At 35.9% G+C, this 18,115-nt stretch overlaps 1 protein-coding gene across 1 annotated transcript; it reads right to left on the bottom strand.

The window, feature by feature from the left end:
* Positions 1 to 1,168: 1,168 nt before the first annotated feature.
* On the bottom strand, positions 1,169 to 12,567 carry LOC149575477 (ATP-dependent zinc metalloprotease FTSH, chloroplastic-like). Its single transcript, XM_089815223.1, has 6 exons — positions 11,804 to 12,567; positions 4,478 to 5,047; positions 4,117 to 4,363; positions 2,103 to 2,286; positions 1,822 to 1,993; positions 1,169 to 1,711 (listed from the first exon to the last, which is right to left on the bottom strand). Exons 1-6 carry the CDS (start codon positions 12,518 to 12,520, stop codon positions 1,490 to 1,492), a joined length of 2,112 nt encoding a protein of 703 aa, XP_089671349.1. The 5' UTR covers positions 12,521 to 12,567; the 3' UTR covers positions 1,169 to 1,489.
* Positions 12,568 to 18,115: the final 5,548 nt, after the last annotated feature.

The raw sequence follows: 18,115 nt of genomic DNA, 5'->3' as shown, positions 1-18,115 counted from the left end.
AGACTTCAAAACTTTCATTCAACATATGCTTCTAAGGATGTACTGCCTAAGATTTGAAGATTATGTGGTCCAACGGAAGAGGGCTCTTGCAATGCTACGGGACATTTGGATTGGTTTGGTGTCTCCAAAATGGTTAGACGTGTTATTGATGTAAGTCTACTACTTTAGAGGCCTGTGAATCCTGATGTGACACCTCAAAATAATCCCTAGAAATGAGGGATAAGAATCTATCCTAGAAAATGAAATGGTGGTAGATGATTGCCCTCAAATTGAGAAATCAAAATATCATCACTTTGCTCAAGAGTTGAGGAAACCCAATTCTTGAGGTGCACTGGATTCTTGGTACGTTGAGCATTTGTCAAAGGAAGTTGGGGGAGTGCCAACACTCGGAGACCTACAGATAGTATATCGTATATAAAGCTTAAACCTTTATCACATCCTCACTTCAAGACAATATGTTGTAATACTGAAAAGAACTGATCAGGTTTCATCGTTCTTGTTCATTGTCAGTAGAGGGTGCCGACTTTGAATCCTGAATGTTTTATGCGTACGCCATGTATATGCCTCCACAAACATCTATCCTGTGAGTTAAATAAAACAACTAGGCATGCTCCAGAAAAAGTAATGAAGTAAAAATGTTTGTTGCAAGTGGATAGGTAACAGAGAGCATGTAGCAAGAATTTCAAGAGAGGCTTCTATCTCTTCTTCCTCTTAATCCTATGTGACGGCCACAATGGAATGTAGTATAAATCACAGAACTCCAGGAATTATCGGAATTTATGTGAAGTCAAGGTCCCTTCCATGTGCAAATGCTAAATTGGCAACTGACAGTTTTTCTCAGCTATGTCATGTTATTGTGCATTTCTCTATGTGTTTCATCTGCTAGCTTCTACTTTGGAACCATATGCTAGTAATTGCAAAAGGTTGGGACTCGTTTACTATTTCTATCAGTAACTCTTGAGCTTTACCCCCATATCATTATCATACTTCTTTACCTACAAAGAGAGTTGAAAGAATTTTCTGCAACTTTGTTTTGTAAATGATTTTCAGTCTATTAATTAAGAATGATGATCATGCCCGTCAGAGACTCAAACCTATTAATGAAATCCACAAGCAATTACAATAGAATTTTCCATGATAGGAAAACTAAGGTGACTCTAATCCAATGTACGCTTTAAAGGACCAAAAAGTGTCCTTGGAACTGGATATTTATCAAGGGCCTTCGGACTATAACTTACAGTAATCTTTCTTCCTATAGTGTTGCATCAATGAAAATTGTGCCAAATATTGATACACAATTGAGAAGTGAGAACAATACTACTTCTCACAAACTTCAATATTTGAACTGCATTTCTTGGTATTTATCCTACAATGTGTTACATTTCCTCCAATATCTTTGACAAAGACCTCATCTTACATTACATAATGGATCAGCAAAAAAAATACATATTGTATCAGCTGTTGAACATCTAAATGTAGTCTTCAAATTCTAAGCAACATAGAGTTCAGCCTTTCCATCTATAAACAAGCTCATGAACTCCTCTCCATCAACAGTTTCTTTCTCGATTAGAAGCTCTGCTAATTTGTGAAGAATGTCAATTTGTGTTGTGATTATGTTGACGGCTCTGGAATATGCCTTCTCGACAAGCTCTCTGACTTCCGAATCAACAATGTCTGCTGTTGCCATAGAGTAATCCTTTTGTGTGGACATCTGTAGAAGACTATAGTCAGGCTCCATGTACATAGATAAGATATCTCTGTAATTAAGGGATATGAAAATCTGCATGGGAAAGTGAATATGGTATGACATTAGAAAATTACCTGTTGTCCCAAAAATGGATTTCCACCACCTCCTCCAAGAGATATTTGTCCAATTTTTTTGCTAAAACCGAGCCTTTCAACCATCTGGCGTGCAACACGAGAAACTTGTTGGAAGTCATTTGAGGCTCCTGTTGTAACATTTTCCTTGCCAAAAATAACTTCTTCTGCAACCCTGTATGCCAAAAAAAAGATATCATTAGTTGATATTAATTTATATATTATTGTTGCTTCAAATGTACAACAGCTGTTCAAAGAGATCACTAATACTATGTCAGCCTAACCTTCCACCAAGTGCAACTGCCATTTGATTCTCTAGGTAGCTTCTGCTATATAGGCCAGACTCCAATCTCTCTTCACTAGGAGCAAAAAATGTCAGACCTCCAGCTTGACCACGTGGAATGATCGAAATTTTTGCAACAGGATCATACTCCGGCATAAGTGCACCAACAAGGGCATGGCCAGCCTCTACATCAGTACCCGAAAAAAGCATTAATAAACAACTATTCTCTCAAATGCTATGGTAGATACTATAAAGTACAAGCTAGCACGTTAATTAAACTTAAGAAAACTGGAAATCATACTGCAGTTTAAACACCAAAATGGTCACATAGGGCGGTAGCATGTTAAGCAAGATATATTTTGAAGCCTCAGAGGCTAAAGCCATATAAATATAAGGACAAGATAGATAAGAAGAGCATTTTAAGATGATTGCAGCTTTTCAAACAAAATTGAGGGCACATTAAGGCCCACCAAACATCATGCAGCAAAAGTCAAATAAGACCTAAAATTGTTAGGAATAAACAAAGGTGAACAGGACATGGTACGTGGCAGTCCATGTAATAAGGTAGATTAATATCCTCAAAGGTAACACCCCATATATCTCACGAAAGAAATTACTTGCATTGGGATTATTAGTTGTGGATCACATATTCTACTCTTTGGCGTCACATTAGGAAACATCTGTTGAATAACAATCTTGATGGTTAACAGATTTGGATTTAAAGATACCAAGGTCCATACTTCCACACTGGATCTGCATGGAGAGGTGAAAGAATGGAAAATAGCAAGCTGATTACTGATTTTCTACAACATGAAGACAGATCTTACTAATTTGCTACAATGTGATGACAGATCTTGGATGGGTTCCATGTGAGCAGAAAACTTGTTCATATCCACTACAAAAAGGCAAATTTAGGCAAAAGAACCAGTGAGAACAAAGCTGAGTCAGAGTTTTATAACACCAGTTTTCTGCAGCAAGAAACATTAGCATTGGTCAGGGTTGAGAAATAAAGCAATGGAAAGTTAAGGAGTGGAATACATTGTATGAAGATCTTTGAGGGTTCAGGGTTGAGAAATAAGGCAATGGAAAGTTAAGGTGGGTATATGTTGTATGAAGGTTTTTCACAGGTTTACATACAAACCTGCATGCACAGATAAGCATACAGATGATGACAAACCAAACCATTCAAACCTTGACATGGGCAACTCACTATGCCAAGTCTCACTAAAAGCATAGTATTTGCAGTAGAGTATACAGACTCAGATCACCATATACGATTTTAACTTGTTTTGTACACAATGGAATCATATGGGCAACTCGCTGTGTCAAGTCTCACTAAAAGCATACCATTTGCAGTAGAGTATACAGATTCATATCACCATATACAATTTTAACTTGCTCTGTACACAATGGAATCAATCCCAACCAATTTCAACAAACAAATTCATCATCTTCTGTTTTTACTCTATGTTAAACATAAAATATAGACATGGAACAACCAATACTGTGCATATGTCCCAGTTGTATTTATTAGTAAACTTTCCAGTGAAGAGCTTAGTGTTCAGGAACAAGAAACGTTCATCATTTGCTTCAAATTAGTGTCCATAGACAAGGGAGAAATATTGTTCAGGGGAGAACAGCAATCCAAAGTGCAGCTTAAGAAATGACACAAAAACAAAATGGTAAGTCAGAAGGGAAGACAAAGGAACATTGACACCGACACGATGAGGATCTAAGCAAATGATCAGGTGAGGAACGTATAACACGTACACAAATTGTTGCTGCAACAAAGAAATTAGGAGGGGGACAAAGAAGACTTGTTTAAAATGCTCCCAGGGGAAAACTACTTGCACCTACAGTAGGCATCTCACCAAACTTAGAATCGTGCAATCACACGATTAAAGCTTTAACCATCTCATGAAAACAAAATCTGCACAACCCAGGGTAATTTTTTTACATATAGAAAGACACCATGTTATAATCATAATTGACTGTATAAGTATGTTGCAATCTACCATGATACGCAACTAGCCTCCTCTTCTCCTCTGAGACAACAGCATTCTTCTTCTCTGGGCCAGCAATAATTCTTTCCAGAGCATCAGAAATTTCATCTTTGCTAATCTCTTTCAGGTCTCTTCGAGCAGCAAGAATGGCAGCTTCATTCATCAAATTTTGTAAATCCGCACCAGTGAAGCCAGGCGTCCTCCTTGCAATTTTTTCAAAATCTACATCTTTTCCCAATGCTTTCCCTCTGGAATGAACCTACCGAATCATGTGGAGATGATTGAGAAAATAAAATAGCAAGCTACTGTATCTCTTTCAGTTATTAACAAAAGGGACTTGCAACAAACAGTTAAATTAAAATTGAATCCCTACCTCAAGAATCTTCACTCTCCCAGCAACATCTGGCCTGTCAACAGTAACCTGTCGATCAAATCTCCCTGGACGCAGAAGTGCTGAATCTAAAACATCTGGCCGATTTGTAGCAGCAAGAACAATTACCCCACTGTTACCTGAAAACCCATCCATCTCCGTCAGTAGTTGATTGATGGTTTGCTCCCTCTCATCATTACCACCCCCAAGCCCAGCCCCTCTCTGCCTTCCCACTGCATCAATTTCATCAATAAAAACAATACAAGGTGCCTTGGACTTGGCCTTTTCAAACAGATCCCTCACCCTTGAGGCACCAACACCAACAAAAAGCTCCACAAATTCTGAGGCGGCACATGAGAAAAATGGCACACCAGCTTCACCAGAAACAGCTCGGGCAAGTAGGGTCTTTCCTGTGCCAGGTGGTCCAACCAATAAACAACCCTTAGGTATCTTTGCACCCAAGGCTGTATACTTGTCAGGGTTTTTTAAAAAATCTACCACCTCCTGCAGCTCCAGCTTGGCTTGGTCAGCACCAGCCACATCAGCAAAGGTTATGCCAGTCTCAGGCACCTCCTGCAACCAGGGAAAATTTTAAGGAGTTTTCAATTAAGTTTCCAGACAACATGTAAATCATAGGGCTTCGATTTATTTAACACATAAGAAATATGATTTTATTAATAGTGGTAGCAAAAGAAGAAAATCTTCTAACCTGCCTCCCATGCAACGATGTACACAATACACACAGGTATATTCAATCAGGATAATCAAATGGATCTTGGGGAATTAGTTTTAACTTTTAAACTATGTATATATTACTGCTAGCAGTCATCTATCGGTATATTACTGCTAAAGTGTGTTCATAAGTCAGTACACCCTTTCAAAAATTATTTTGGAACTGAGAAACAGTTACGTACAGGTATTCAAGAGTAGATGTGCAATAATAATCTGGTACATATTCAATCTATAGAATAACAGAGACCTAGGTGGATTCCTTTCAGAATTGAGCACTTGTACCAGTCAGCACTTATATAACAATGTTAGGAAAATTATTAGAACAGCCATAAAGCTTAAATCAAGATAACCAAACAAAGCACTGGTCATTTATAATGATATTGAAAATGCATAGATATAAATACGAAAATCCTCAATGCCATAAATTTCAACAGCAGTCACCAACTCCTTTCATGTTTTTGGTTTTGGTAAGTTTGGTAACACTGTGTCCAATTTATCATTAAGTTAATCAGCAAGCCTAGTCTCTGAAGTAATTTAACTGTTGCACAGGCATTATTAGTTGGAATTTTTTACTTTTGCAGGCTTTCGACTGTGCAGGTCATTATGCCTGGGTCAAATCCCACAGAAGTTACAAATGTAATTGATAATGCCAATTTAAATTTACAATTACCTCACACAAATACATGATCGGGTCATACTAGGTTAGTCCACACCAATCAGGCTAGTGAGACGAGTGACTTCTAGGACAAGTTAGAAAAGCATTGCCAATGGACATAGAATTTCAAGGGTGAATACCAAAGTTGTGGATTGCATTTATAATTCCTCCTCTCTACTAACAAATACTTACCTTATTGCCAGCACTTGTTGTCCTACACATTGATAACAACTGCTTTCCATGCATGCTACGCAGGTTCCCTCACCTTACAATTTAAGGGGGAAAAAATGTCATCTTGCTCATTGAGGTCACCTTGAATGACTTAAACATAAATGAGTTAATTGTAACAGAAACTGTAAGTTTTGGCTATGTGGATATGACTGGGTGGTAAGGCAAAACAATTACCACAATAGAGACCCACAATGATAATGCAATAGAGATGGTAAAATTAAAATGTACCTGGGCTATTTCAACCCATTCATCAGCCAGATTTAGCATTTTTTTAATTGTGATATTGCTGTCAGGACTTAACTGTGTAGTTTTTTAATCAAACTCATTGACCAATGTATCATGAGTAGTGATTCACAAATGAATCCATCTCTCATGAGAATTAATGGAACACATAGCACTCATTGGATCTAGGTGATACTCATTGAGATGAAGCAAGGGGACTTCCTGGGAGGTCACCCATCCTAGTACTACTCCAGCTCAAGCATGCTTAACTACGCACTTTCCTCAATGGTTAAACCCACTCTGCTTGCAACCCCATTTGCAAAACCTTCACCAAGTGTCGTGCCTTATGAACCATTCATTAGAAAGCCCCTTATGCTCATCAAGTGATAAGTAGGAGATATTTTCCACAGCAAGTCAAATTGTGATATTGCTATTAGAATTTAACAATGTAGCTTTTGATTCAAACTCATTGACTAATGTATCATGAGTAGTGATTCACAAATGAATCCATCTCTCATGAGGATTAATGGAACACTTAGCACTCATTTCATCTAGGTGATGCTCATAGAGGTGAAGCATTGGGACTTCCCAAAAGGTCACCCATCTCATTACTACTCCAGCTCAAGCGTGCTTAACTACTAAGTTTCCTCCATGGTTAAACCCACTTTGCTTGCAACCCCATTTGCAAAACCTTCACCAAGTGTCGTGCCTTATAAGCCATTCATTAGAATGCCCCTTAAGCTCAACAAGTGATAAGTAGGAGATATTTTCCACAGCAAGTCAAATTGTGATATTGCTATTAGAATTTAACAATGTAGCTTTTGATTCAAACTCATTGACTAATGTATCATGAGTAGTGATTCACAAATGAATCCATCACTCATGAGGATTAATGGAACACTTAGCACTCATTTGATCTAGGTGATGCTCATAGAGGTGAAGCATTAAGACTTCCTGAAAGGTCACCCATCTCAGTACTACTCCAGCTTGAGTGTGCTTAACTACTAAGTTTCCTCCATGGTTAAACCCACTCTACTTGCAACCCCATTTGCAAAACCTTCACCAAGTGTTGTGTCTTATGAACCATTCATTAGAAAGCCTCTTACGTTCATCAATTGATAAGTAGGAGATATTTTGCACAGCAAGTCAAATTGCGATATTGCAAAGAATTAACCAATATTCAAATACAAACAACAGAAAAAGTGAAGTTACATACTTTCTAAATGATCTAATTAACAAACACAAAATTTGAAGACATGATAATTGTGTTCAGATTAGGTTGATGGTTTCTTGTAGATCTGATCAATCGACAAATAAATGTTCAAAAATATGATTCATTAAAGTCACTTGAATTATGCAATATTGTTTATAAGGATGCATGAACAAAAAAGAGTGGTTAAGAATGTCATTAAAAAAAATTTAAAAATGTGTTTTAAGCAAAATGAAAACCCCTTGGTTGCACAAAAATCCACCAAAGGATGTGGCAAAAAAGTTGATAAGCTGATTTTGAGCTTCCCTGAAAAACCTGGGCAAAAAAAGACTGAAAAGTAGTCAATGTTTTTGTATAATAGTATATAATGAATTCAAGCTAATCTTCTAGAATCACCTGCGCAGTATCTGAGCATAAAATCTTTCAGCGGTGATGATGTTTGATAGCTTCAATTGGATAAACCTATTATATATAAGATATAATATACACGCATGTGTTCTTTATATTTAAGATATAAGGTTATTGTTATATGAGAAAAAATAATATTATATATATAATGGTTATACTTGTTATATTAATTATATGATTAATGAATAGATGTGTCCTATGGAGGTACATGTCTATTCATTGCCTATTCTCTATATAAATCTAAAAGGATGATGCATTTGGAACACAAACCATACATGCAGTGCTATACATTTGCAGCGATCCTACAAACTACAACATAGTATCAAAGACAGGTTGCAAATGTAATAAAGTGTTTAAAAACATGGTATTAGAGACTATATAGAATCATAGATTAATCTTAATTGGTATTTGACAGGTCTCACAATCAGACAATTGTGTTAGATATGGACACTGAAATGGTACCCATTGATGCAAAATAGCCAAAGAAGCATAAAGAACCTACCACGACATCTGAAAGTGCTATAGTGCAATTCCAGCCGTACACTGATAAGCACCAGAAGACTGGTGCTGATCAGAAGGCTAAAAAGGCCAAGATAGAAGATACCATGTTGAAAATTTTCACAAATGAGTTTATCAGGTTGAAGCTGAAATAAATTAGGCTTCACCAGACAGTTTAAACAATGGAAGCCATCAATAATTTATGTTGAGCTACAACTGGACAACATGAGGAGATACGTCACTGAGACTCTCACAAAAGGTCTAGTCTAGTGATGTATTAGTGCAGACAATCTGAAGATCACTCAGATCTCTAAGGATATTGTTCTAGTCACTTGTGCAATTATGACAGTGAATATGTAGAATTCTGATACATACACAAGTTACATGGACCTAGGGATCATAGAATCTTACGGCCTCAAGGATAAGAGTATATATTTATGAGACAATCCAGAGCGAACAACTAATGAAGTAAGAAAGAGACCAAATGGTCTTCTTTTTTGCACCAAAGTTCCATTCCAATGATGAAAGAGACTGGCATCCCTTTTAAGAGCATCAACCCTCATCGGAAGATTGGCTCAACATGGTGGATGTTTAAAGTAGAGAAGCAACTTGAAATTCAGTTGATTTCATCTACACACTCTGGCTACTCCACTACACTCCTTACAGTGTAGCCACTTGAACATTATTCCTTGACATGACCAAGAACACCTACCGACTGACAAAAAGAAAAATAGATAGCCCTGGAGATAGATAAATATATGACATGGCAACAGGTGAATTAAACAAAACGGTCCCACCACAAACAAAGTAGCGTCTAAGGAATGATCCAAAGGTCGATGGACAAATAGGACAGTAATTAATTAATATGAAAACATTGAAAAAATAAAATAATAATAAGTGATCACATAAAAGTAATGATGTGTGCTAGTTAAGGGGTAAAGAAAATAATCAAAGATAGATTTGACACCTATGGAACCCAGGAGTAAAGCAGAAAGGAAGAGTAGGTACCACATATCCCTATATACAAGGTGATCAGGGGGTCTTTATATCATTAAACAAGGAAAAATAAAATACATTAACCACTGAGTGAACTCAATACAAGTGATTGAAAAGATAATTATATATATTGAGATTTATAATTTAATACACATATATTAAAATATAAAGTCATTAGTTGAAGAAATGTGAGCAGTGGAAAAGAAGGCATCTAAAGGGCATTATCCATTCACTATATGAAATAAGTATTGTATTCATAATATAGTTAATCTCTTATTTGTATATCTATTATACTATAAGATTTATTTACCTTGATATTTTCCTTTCTTTCTCAAAATGTTATTGCAAGAAGAGAGAGATTGAGATTTAGAGAGAGCTTAACATTTCACTAGAGGCAACCTTGAAGAGAGGGAGAAGACAGAGGATGTGATTTAAACAACCTTCGATGATCTTAGTCTTATTGATTCAAAGGGAATAAACCATGTTGAGATGGATTCTTCAATGATCAATAAATCATATCAATCAAGCGGAATGAGATTCATGAATATACCTCGTGATTGTGTAATTTTAATGGGCCTACCCCTTGTGTAAAGAGGAAGTGGCGACTTCCAAATGATGTCACTTGTATTTGCAGAAGTTATTGTAAGGTGACAAACTTACAATAACTTGTATTATAAGATCAAACAAATTGAGTATATGGTGAATGTCTTGCATGTCAACATTCTGGAAGGCCATTACTCAAAGAGTATTTAGTGAATATCGTTGATATTCTGAGAGACCAATACTCATGATATCAGATGTGATATCAAACCTTATTTTGAGTACTTGTTGAATATCATTGACATTCTGGGATACCAATACTCTTGATATCAAAACCTTTTGAATACTTTGTGATTATCGAACATCTATATTTTGGGAGACCAATACACTTGATATCAGATATGATATCAAACCTTATTTGGGTACTTGGTGAGTTTCATGTGCTGGTATTTTGGAAGACCAATACTCATGATATTGAATGCATTATCAAATGGTGGAAATCTTCTGAGATATCAAACAAGATATCCTTAAAATTGTCATTTGTAATATCATGTTGAAGTAAATATTTATTCTTATGTGGTTATCATTCTAAGCTAAGAGGGAGTGTTGATGTATGATAGCTTCAGTACGATAGATGTATTATATATAAGATATAATATGTGTGCATGCATACACACGAGTTCTTTATATTTAAGATATAAGGTTATTGTTATATGAGAAAAAATAATATTTTATATATATAATGATTATACTTGTTATATAAATTATATGATTAATGAATAGACATGTCCTATAGAGGTACATGTCTACTCATAGCCTAATCTCTATATAAATCTAAGAGGATGTTGCATTTGGAACAAAAATACCATACATGCAGTGCATTTGCAGCGATCCTACAAACTACAACATGCGGAGCCTGTTGTGAAGGTTGACAAGGTGTTTTTTTTCATTGTAGCAAATACTTGTGATAAATATTATTTGTGTATTCTGTTTGGATAGACCAGGTTATAGACTGAGCAACTGACTGAGCTTGTGACTCGGGTAATACCATAGCTCTGATCAGGTTTTCCCCCAGCCAACTGTGCTTCATGTAGAGTACTATTCTATGAACATATATAATTTTTCACAGTTTTTTATGTAATTAATCGGAAGGATAATAGCAAGAGTCTGGAAAAACTGTATAATTAAGATTTTGCTTTCAAGATTCCACTGTATAATTTGAGTTCATCAACCCATGTTCCATAAATAATGGTTCACAATTGTAATATGCTATCAAGATTCAACTGTATAATTTGACTCAAACTCATTGACCCATGTTCATGAGCAGAGGCTCACAAGAACCCATCTCTTATAAAAATGAATGGAATACTTAGCACTCACTACAAAAAGCCTCTTAAGGATGAGGCAACTACCGGGAGGTCATCCATCCTGGTACTCGCACCACCCAGATGCGATAAGTGCTAAGTGTTCTCATTAGAGTTGAGTAAACTTATGGCCTATCACCATTGACTTCCTGTAGCTGGTGTTCTAGTGAAATTAATGTGAACAAAACATTACCAATTTTTACCAGAGCCTCCAACTATTATCTACTGCATAATGTTCACCATTTGAAATCATCTACCTTATATAGGCTCCTACAAAAACAAGTTTTATTTTTGTTTACATCAATCATTCGATATATTTTCATTCACAATTATCCTGTTAGTGAGCTTATGGATTGTAACCTAATGTACACAATTGGAAGCATGTAAAAACAAGATAAGAATTTCAAAGCTATTGAATTGAACATAATTTGAAGTAGACGAAGAAATAGATGCACAAAAAGAATGTAGCGTACCTGAAACTTAGACTTGGAGCGGCCGAAGTCCATAGGACCGCCAAGGCCGCCAGGTCCCCCAGGCCCACCCTGGGCACGCCTGAAAAGAAAGAATAGCCCTCCAAATGCCAGAATCGGAAAAAGCAAATTCCCAATCACATTAAACAGATTGTTATTATTATCCCCCTCCGATACAGAAATATCTACACCATTCATGGCAAGAATATCCACGAGGTCAGGGTCATTGGGCAGCGTCACGGTGGCGCGCCGCCCGTCCACGGCAGAGAGCTGAAGCGAGGCACCATCGCGGCTGAATCGCACGCGCTCCACTTTGCCCTTCTTCACAGCATTGAGGAAGTCGCTGTAACGCCATTGCGAACCCTCCGGAAGGTCCGACGAGCGGGGTTCAGGGGCGGAGACGGCCGCGCCGGAAAATGGAGAGGGAGCGGCAGATTGGAGGGCGTTTGGGCGGAGGGCTTCTGCCCCCGTTGGAGGAGGAGGCGCAGGGGCAAGCTCAGGAGCGGCGGAGGCCGGGAGGAGCCACAATGGCGATGTGGAGAGAAGTGGAATTGCTATGAGCGCAGCAGGGAGATTCTTCTGTAGTGAGGCGCGGGGGTTGAGGATTTGGCTGGGGCGATGGTGGTGGAGGAATTTTGGTGTAGGGGGAGAGAATTTCAGCCGGTTGCTGACGAATTGGGTTTTAATGGGTGTAGAAAGAAGTAGATTTGTTGCCGCCATCGCTTGTTTGGAAAATGAGCTTTGGATCCGAATGTCTGTTCTCTGTTGAAAAATTTATCAAATTTTGGGTTTAAGTTTGGCTCGCTTGGTTGAGACACTATCCCTGTGCCACGGTAGTGAATTGTTTGGAGGACACGTGGAAGGATTGGGACCTCAAAGGGAGGACTGAAGGCTGCCATTCATTATCTTCGACTGGTAAATTTCCACGACACTTAAACGAGATGCATTATCATAGCCAATGGAGACAGAGGAATGGACTCGAAAAGTGTAGAAATGAGATATCTCAGGGAGTTACGTCCACGAAACCACATAGTCTACTGGACCATTGATGGTAACACTTGCTTCAACAGCTTGAATTCAGTTTTCTCTCAATGTGACCTTGCGATGGTTTCACTTTGTAATTTGTGAGATCGCAATAATGGAAGTTTAGGGGCATGAAATCAGATTTTCACAAAATAATTTAGTTATTGCGGAGAACATGATGTTATTAGTCCTGCCATGGGCCAGGAATACTTATGCATTCATGTCAGTGCTAACATCACGTTAATATTGATCAATCAAATCAAAGAATTTAAAAGCTTATATGAAACTTCAAATGTTTATTTTTTTTAAATTTTTCATTATTTTATAAATCACATTTTTCATTCATCTTATTAATCCATACTATTTTTGGTGGGGAGATTTTTTTTTTTTATAACAAAAATACAAATATTTTTTCAAACAACTTCATCATGCATTAATTTCAACTTTATCTTTTCCACATTTGTGACAAGTTGATAAGATTTTTTTGTTTTCAATCATTGCATCTTCCACCTCACACAACATGTCTAATCAATATTAATTCTCAATAGCAAAATTTCAATATGTTATATCTATGCATTTGAATTTCTAATTTTTTTAAAACTTTGATTTTTTAATAAAAGTAGTTAAATTATTACTATTATTTTTAATTATATTTATTACATCATATTTATTCATCAACATCATATTTATATGTATTGCATCTATTTATTATTTACAAATGTACGTATTAAATTATATAGATATTATTTCATAATTAAAAATTATTTAGTTTTATGAAAAATTTAGAATTACAAAACATTAAATAGTAAACCTTCTCTAATTGTGTAAAATTAAATAATTAGTTTTATTTATAAAATATTTTTATATTTCAATACATTTCATTTTTTCTTATACAAATGTGAGTTTTGATATAAAAATTAAATTATATATATATATATATATAACCATGATATTATTTTGACTATTTGTTTTATTAAGAAAAATAATTATATTTAATTCTCTCTCTCTCTCTCTCTCACACACACACACACTCATACACACAACTTATGTTGGTATCACTCTTACTATTTTATCTCTCTTCCTCTTCCTCCTCTATATTATCTATCATTTTTTCCTTTGCATATATGTTTATGTTGTTATTGTTCTATACTGCTCTTTATCTCTATCTAATGATTAAAAATAGTGTGACTTCCATTTGATAATCAAGATGAGAATAATACATAGCTGGGGGAGTTTTTCCAACTACTTATGGTTCTCTACTAGCATGCATAACATGCTTAAACATATAATGTGATACTCCAAATGCTTTATGGCTTCTTCAAGTTCTATAATTCAAATATTGGTATGGACATCTTTCCACATTGTACATATTTTAAGTTGTCAATGTAGACGGTGCAAATTTGTCTAAAGCAAATGTATTGATTGCAGTATGATATTAAGTACTTAGTGCCATATTGGGGACTTTGGCCTCTTATTCTTGGGCTTCAATACCCAAAGATATAATAATATAACACGAGAACTAAACTACAAAATATGAGTCATCCTATCAGATCACAAGTGCATTTCTAAGACGAGAATTTAACAACAAAATATGAGCCATCCTATTAGATCGCAAGTGCATTTCTAGGAAAAAAATTAATGCATTCACAATGCTAATTTAGAACTATTTAACCTTATTCTCACTCATTTACACCTCTACAACCATTATGCATTAGGCAGAAACTATGACGCATTGCATCTCTTGTTACGAGCGAATTCAATTAAGAGGTATCTATTTTATCAAGTAGAATAATATTTCATTAAGTTCAAGTTTTGCATTTGGCAATATATGATCCTTAAAGGGTTTAATTGGACTGATTCAATTTCATTATAAGATCAAAGGTTTACTAAAAACTTCATCTATTTGGAAAAAAGTGGTGATTGAAATCAAATAACATAAAAATAAATTAGTCATATTTTTACTAATAAATAGTTTTGATAATTAGGAGTTGAATTATGTTGGCTTTAATAAAAGTTCTAGTCAAAAAATCATAACCTTATTTTTTAATTGGGAGACAAGAAAATAGGACTAGATTAATGAGCTATGACCAAAAAAATCTAGGAAGAGTCTCATTGAGAATTACAATAAACTAACAAACCATAACCCTTAGGGCCTATTTGTTTGGTGGAATTGGCATGAAATTGGCATCTTCTAAGTTTATTTTCAAAATATAAAAATAGAATAGGGATTTGTTAATTTTCATTTACCTCTAAAATCTGGATTTGAGTCTTCTATTGGGTTCATTAGGCTACTGGCATTAGCTAATGTTGCATTTATTTATATTTGGAATTTGTCATATGTTGGATTTGTTAATTTGGAATTAGGTTTTGTTGAGCAGAAATAAATGAAAATGAAATTTTGATTTAATTTCATTCCAATTCCAATTGGCAATTCCAATTTCACCTCTTGAGGTGAAATTAACAAATCCTCATTTTGAACAAAAATGAGAATTAGAAACTCATATATCAATTCCTACTTCACGCATCCAAAACTGAAGATTAAAAATTTCTAAAATTTGTTCCTACCAATATTGTAATGTCCATTTTTTGATTTTATATGATATTTAAAGCCTCCAATCAAATTTTAAAAATCAAACAACCAATATTTCAAAAGATCAACCAATTTCTCAATAAAACCCAAATCGGGTATGCCCGAAATAGTGCCAAAAACTTCACAGCTTCACATATTATTAATAAATATGAAAGTAGATTTTTTTACAAAAATTTTGCCAGCATAACGGCACACAAAATGACATTTCAGATCTGTATAGAGTTTACACAACATGTAGTGCCTCTCGTGTTTGCAGTTTGTACCTTGTCCATTTTGATTCGAGAGATACTTGATACTCTTATTTTGTACCTTGTGATGACCGAAGGGTCGAATGTTATACCCTGATCTAGTACCATAGATGCTATACTGCTACGTTGTTCAGTTTATCATTTTGCATGTTGATGCTATTTTGAGATGACAGTAGATCTACGATGATATCTAGTTATATGGTTTATTTGGACATATTGTTGGTTATGTTATGTAATGGATTTTATGCTATGGTGATTTACTTCATTTTTGTATCTTGACACTTTCTGCAAACATGAGTGATGTAAATGGATTAAATAAGTATTTTAATACATGTTGCTTCGGCTATGATATTATATGCAATTGCACTTGATCATGTGTTTTAGTGTGCAGGAATTATATATCCTTGGCAATGGCACATGGAGATAGTAATTTAGTTGTTCATATTTTACCAATGTAGCCCCTGTATGGTCGACATATCCTTATTTAGTTATTTTTAATTAAAACCTTTCGATAATTAGTAAATTTGAATTCATCTGCATTATGTGATTTGACCATTGAGCGTGTCTGTGCATTTAGACATTTGCATTGTCGCAAAAATGTTAAGTGATTTTCTGTGATTTTGAGTTTTCAAGCTTTAAATCTTTTCAGATTTAATTTCTAGTAGCTTTGCCTTAGGTGAATTTCCATTACGGATAATAATCTATTTTTGTTTGGGTTGATTCAGAGTTTAGCTACTCCAACTAGCTTTTTGCCATAATCGACTATTCACTTGAAGAGTGAATAAGTATTGGAAAAGTGAATCCATTATTCACTTCTCACATTTTAGAAATAGAATATGGAGAGCAAATTTGGAAATCCTCTTCTAAAGGATTCTTGTTTTGTTCGTTCTGGGAGCTGTGAGTGTGGGATCTGCGCGAGGTTGGTCTTGTTGGATTCAGCTCGGGGAGTTCATGCTTTCTCGTCATTTTCAACAGATTTGGTGGGTGATTTTTTTATTGTGCGAGTTACTGTTTCTGCCCCTTTTTCTGTTAGGTAGGGCTTTCTCATTTTATTGTTTTCGCTCCATTTCAGCTTCCATTTCTTGTAGCAGTATGTTAGGAGGTTGAGATCTAGTGTTCCCCTCTGTTTTTGTATGTCGGTTCTGCCCAGTTGGTTGAGTACGAACATTTTTCTTGTTTTTGAAATAGGGGTTTGTGAATTTGAGCCATTATGCTAGTCATTTTTGCATACGATGTTCGATTTTATTTATTTTTGGATTTTGGAGGGTTTTTGCACCCAAAGGCCAAATGGGTTTTAATTTCAAAATTTTCCCAAAATTTGGGGGTTTTGCCTCATTTTGCATGTCGCCTTAATTTCTCAAGTTTTCTTGGCACAATGTGGGTCGTGGACTTGGATGATCCGTTTGGATATCTGTCAGACCACTTTTGCACCTTATGTTGCATTAGGATGCATGTAGCATCCATCATCTCAATTTTGTTTTTGGTTGATTGACTTTCTAATTTTGTTCTCATCCAGTCCTTGTGTTGATCTTCATGATGGTGGTGCGCCACACATGAATACATCTATCGGGTGACCTGTGGGGCTCGATCTTTCGTGGTACTTTCGCAAGTTGTGATAATTGGAGTTGGGTTGGGAGTTTGCATGCCTACGGGCACTCATTGTTGGATGAGCATGGGTAGGGTAGGGTAGCATATGGAGGGGGCTTCTATCTTGCAACCTGACGATAATGACGCCACAAGTATGGTAGAGTGAGCTTTAATTAAGTGATAACTAAAGAAAATATTGGGTGGTAATAAAACTAAAGATAATAAAATGCTTGTGCCAAGCCATTCTATTGAGGGATGTTGAATCTGCATGATCTGAGCTTGGGCTTTTCGATGCTAAGCAATTCTCCATGATGTCAGCCCCTACATAGTAGCCCATTGAGATGTCTGACTAGGACTTGTAGTTTATGCATTGTCTATGTCTTGGGTTCAGTCATCATACTGCTTGGCGTGTGTGTTGGCCATGGATTTTTTTTGTGTGTTTGTGGTTGGATCTTTATCTCCATCAGCATGGCGAGTATGGACCCATGGGTGCCACGTGGTTGGGAGGCATAGCTACCTTCACCATTGCTAGGGACCGATGTATAGAGATGGTCTTTTATCCTAGAGCAACCGTTGCTGGATGTGTTCACTTAGTACTTTGGTTTAAGGATTATGCTTCCTTGTGGTTTATGCTTTCATTGGGATGTTGTTTATCATGTTTAGATGATGTTAGTTGTAACGCATTCCTTATTATGGTGATTAGCATGTGGTAGGTAATGTTATCTACTTTGTATGATTATCTTTTGCTTTACTACTAGCATGTAAGATTTCCTTATGCTTTTGATTTTAGCATGTTTTAGTAGTGATATCCCTATTACAATAGTACTGATGATCTAATCGGTGGCTTGGGATGTTACACATGGGGGA

Source organism: Cupressus sempervirens, chromosome 2, assembly GCF_028749045.1.
Source record: "Cupressus sempervirens isolate cs-2001-9-10 chromosome 2, ASM2874904v1, whole genome shotgun sequence".
In the NCBI taxonomy this organism is placed as follows: Eukaryota; Viridiplantae; Streptophyta; class Pinopsida; order Cupressales; family Cupressaceae; genus Cupressus; species Cupressus sempervirens.
Note: the sequence above shows the minus strand (reverse complement) of the source record. Positions and strands in the feature narration are given on the sequence as shown.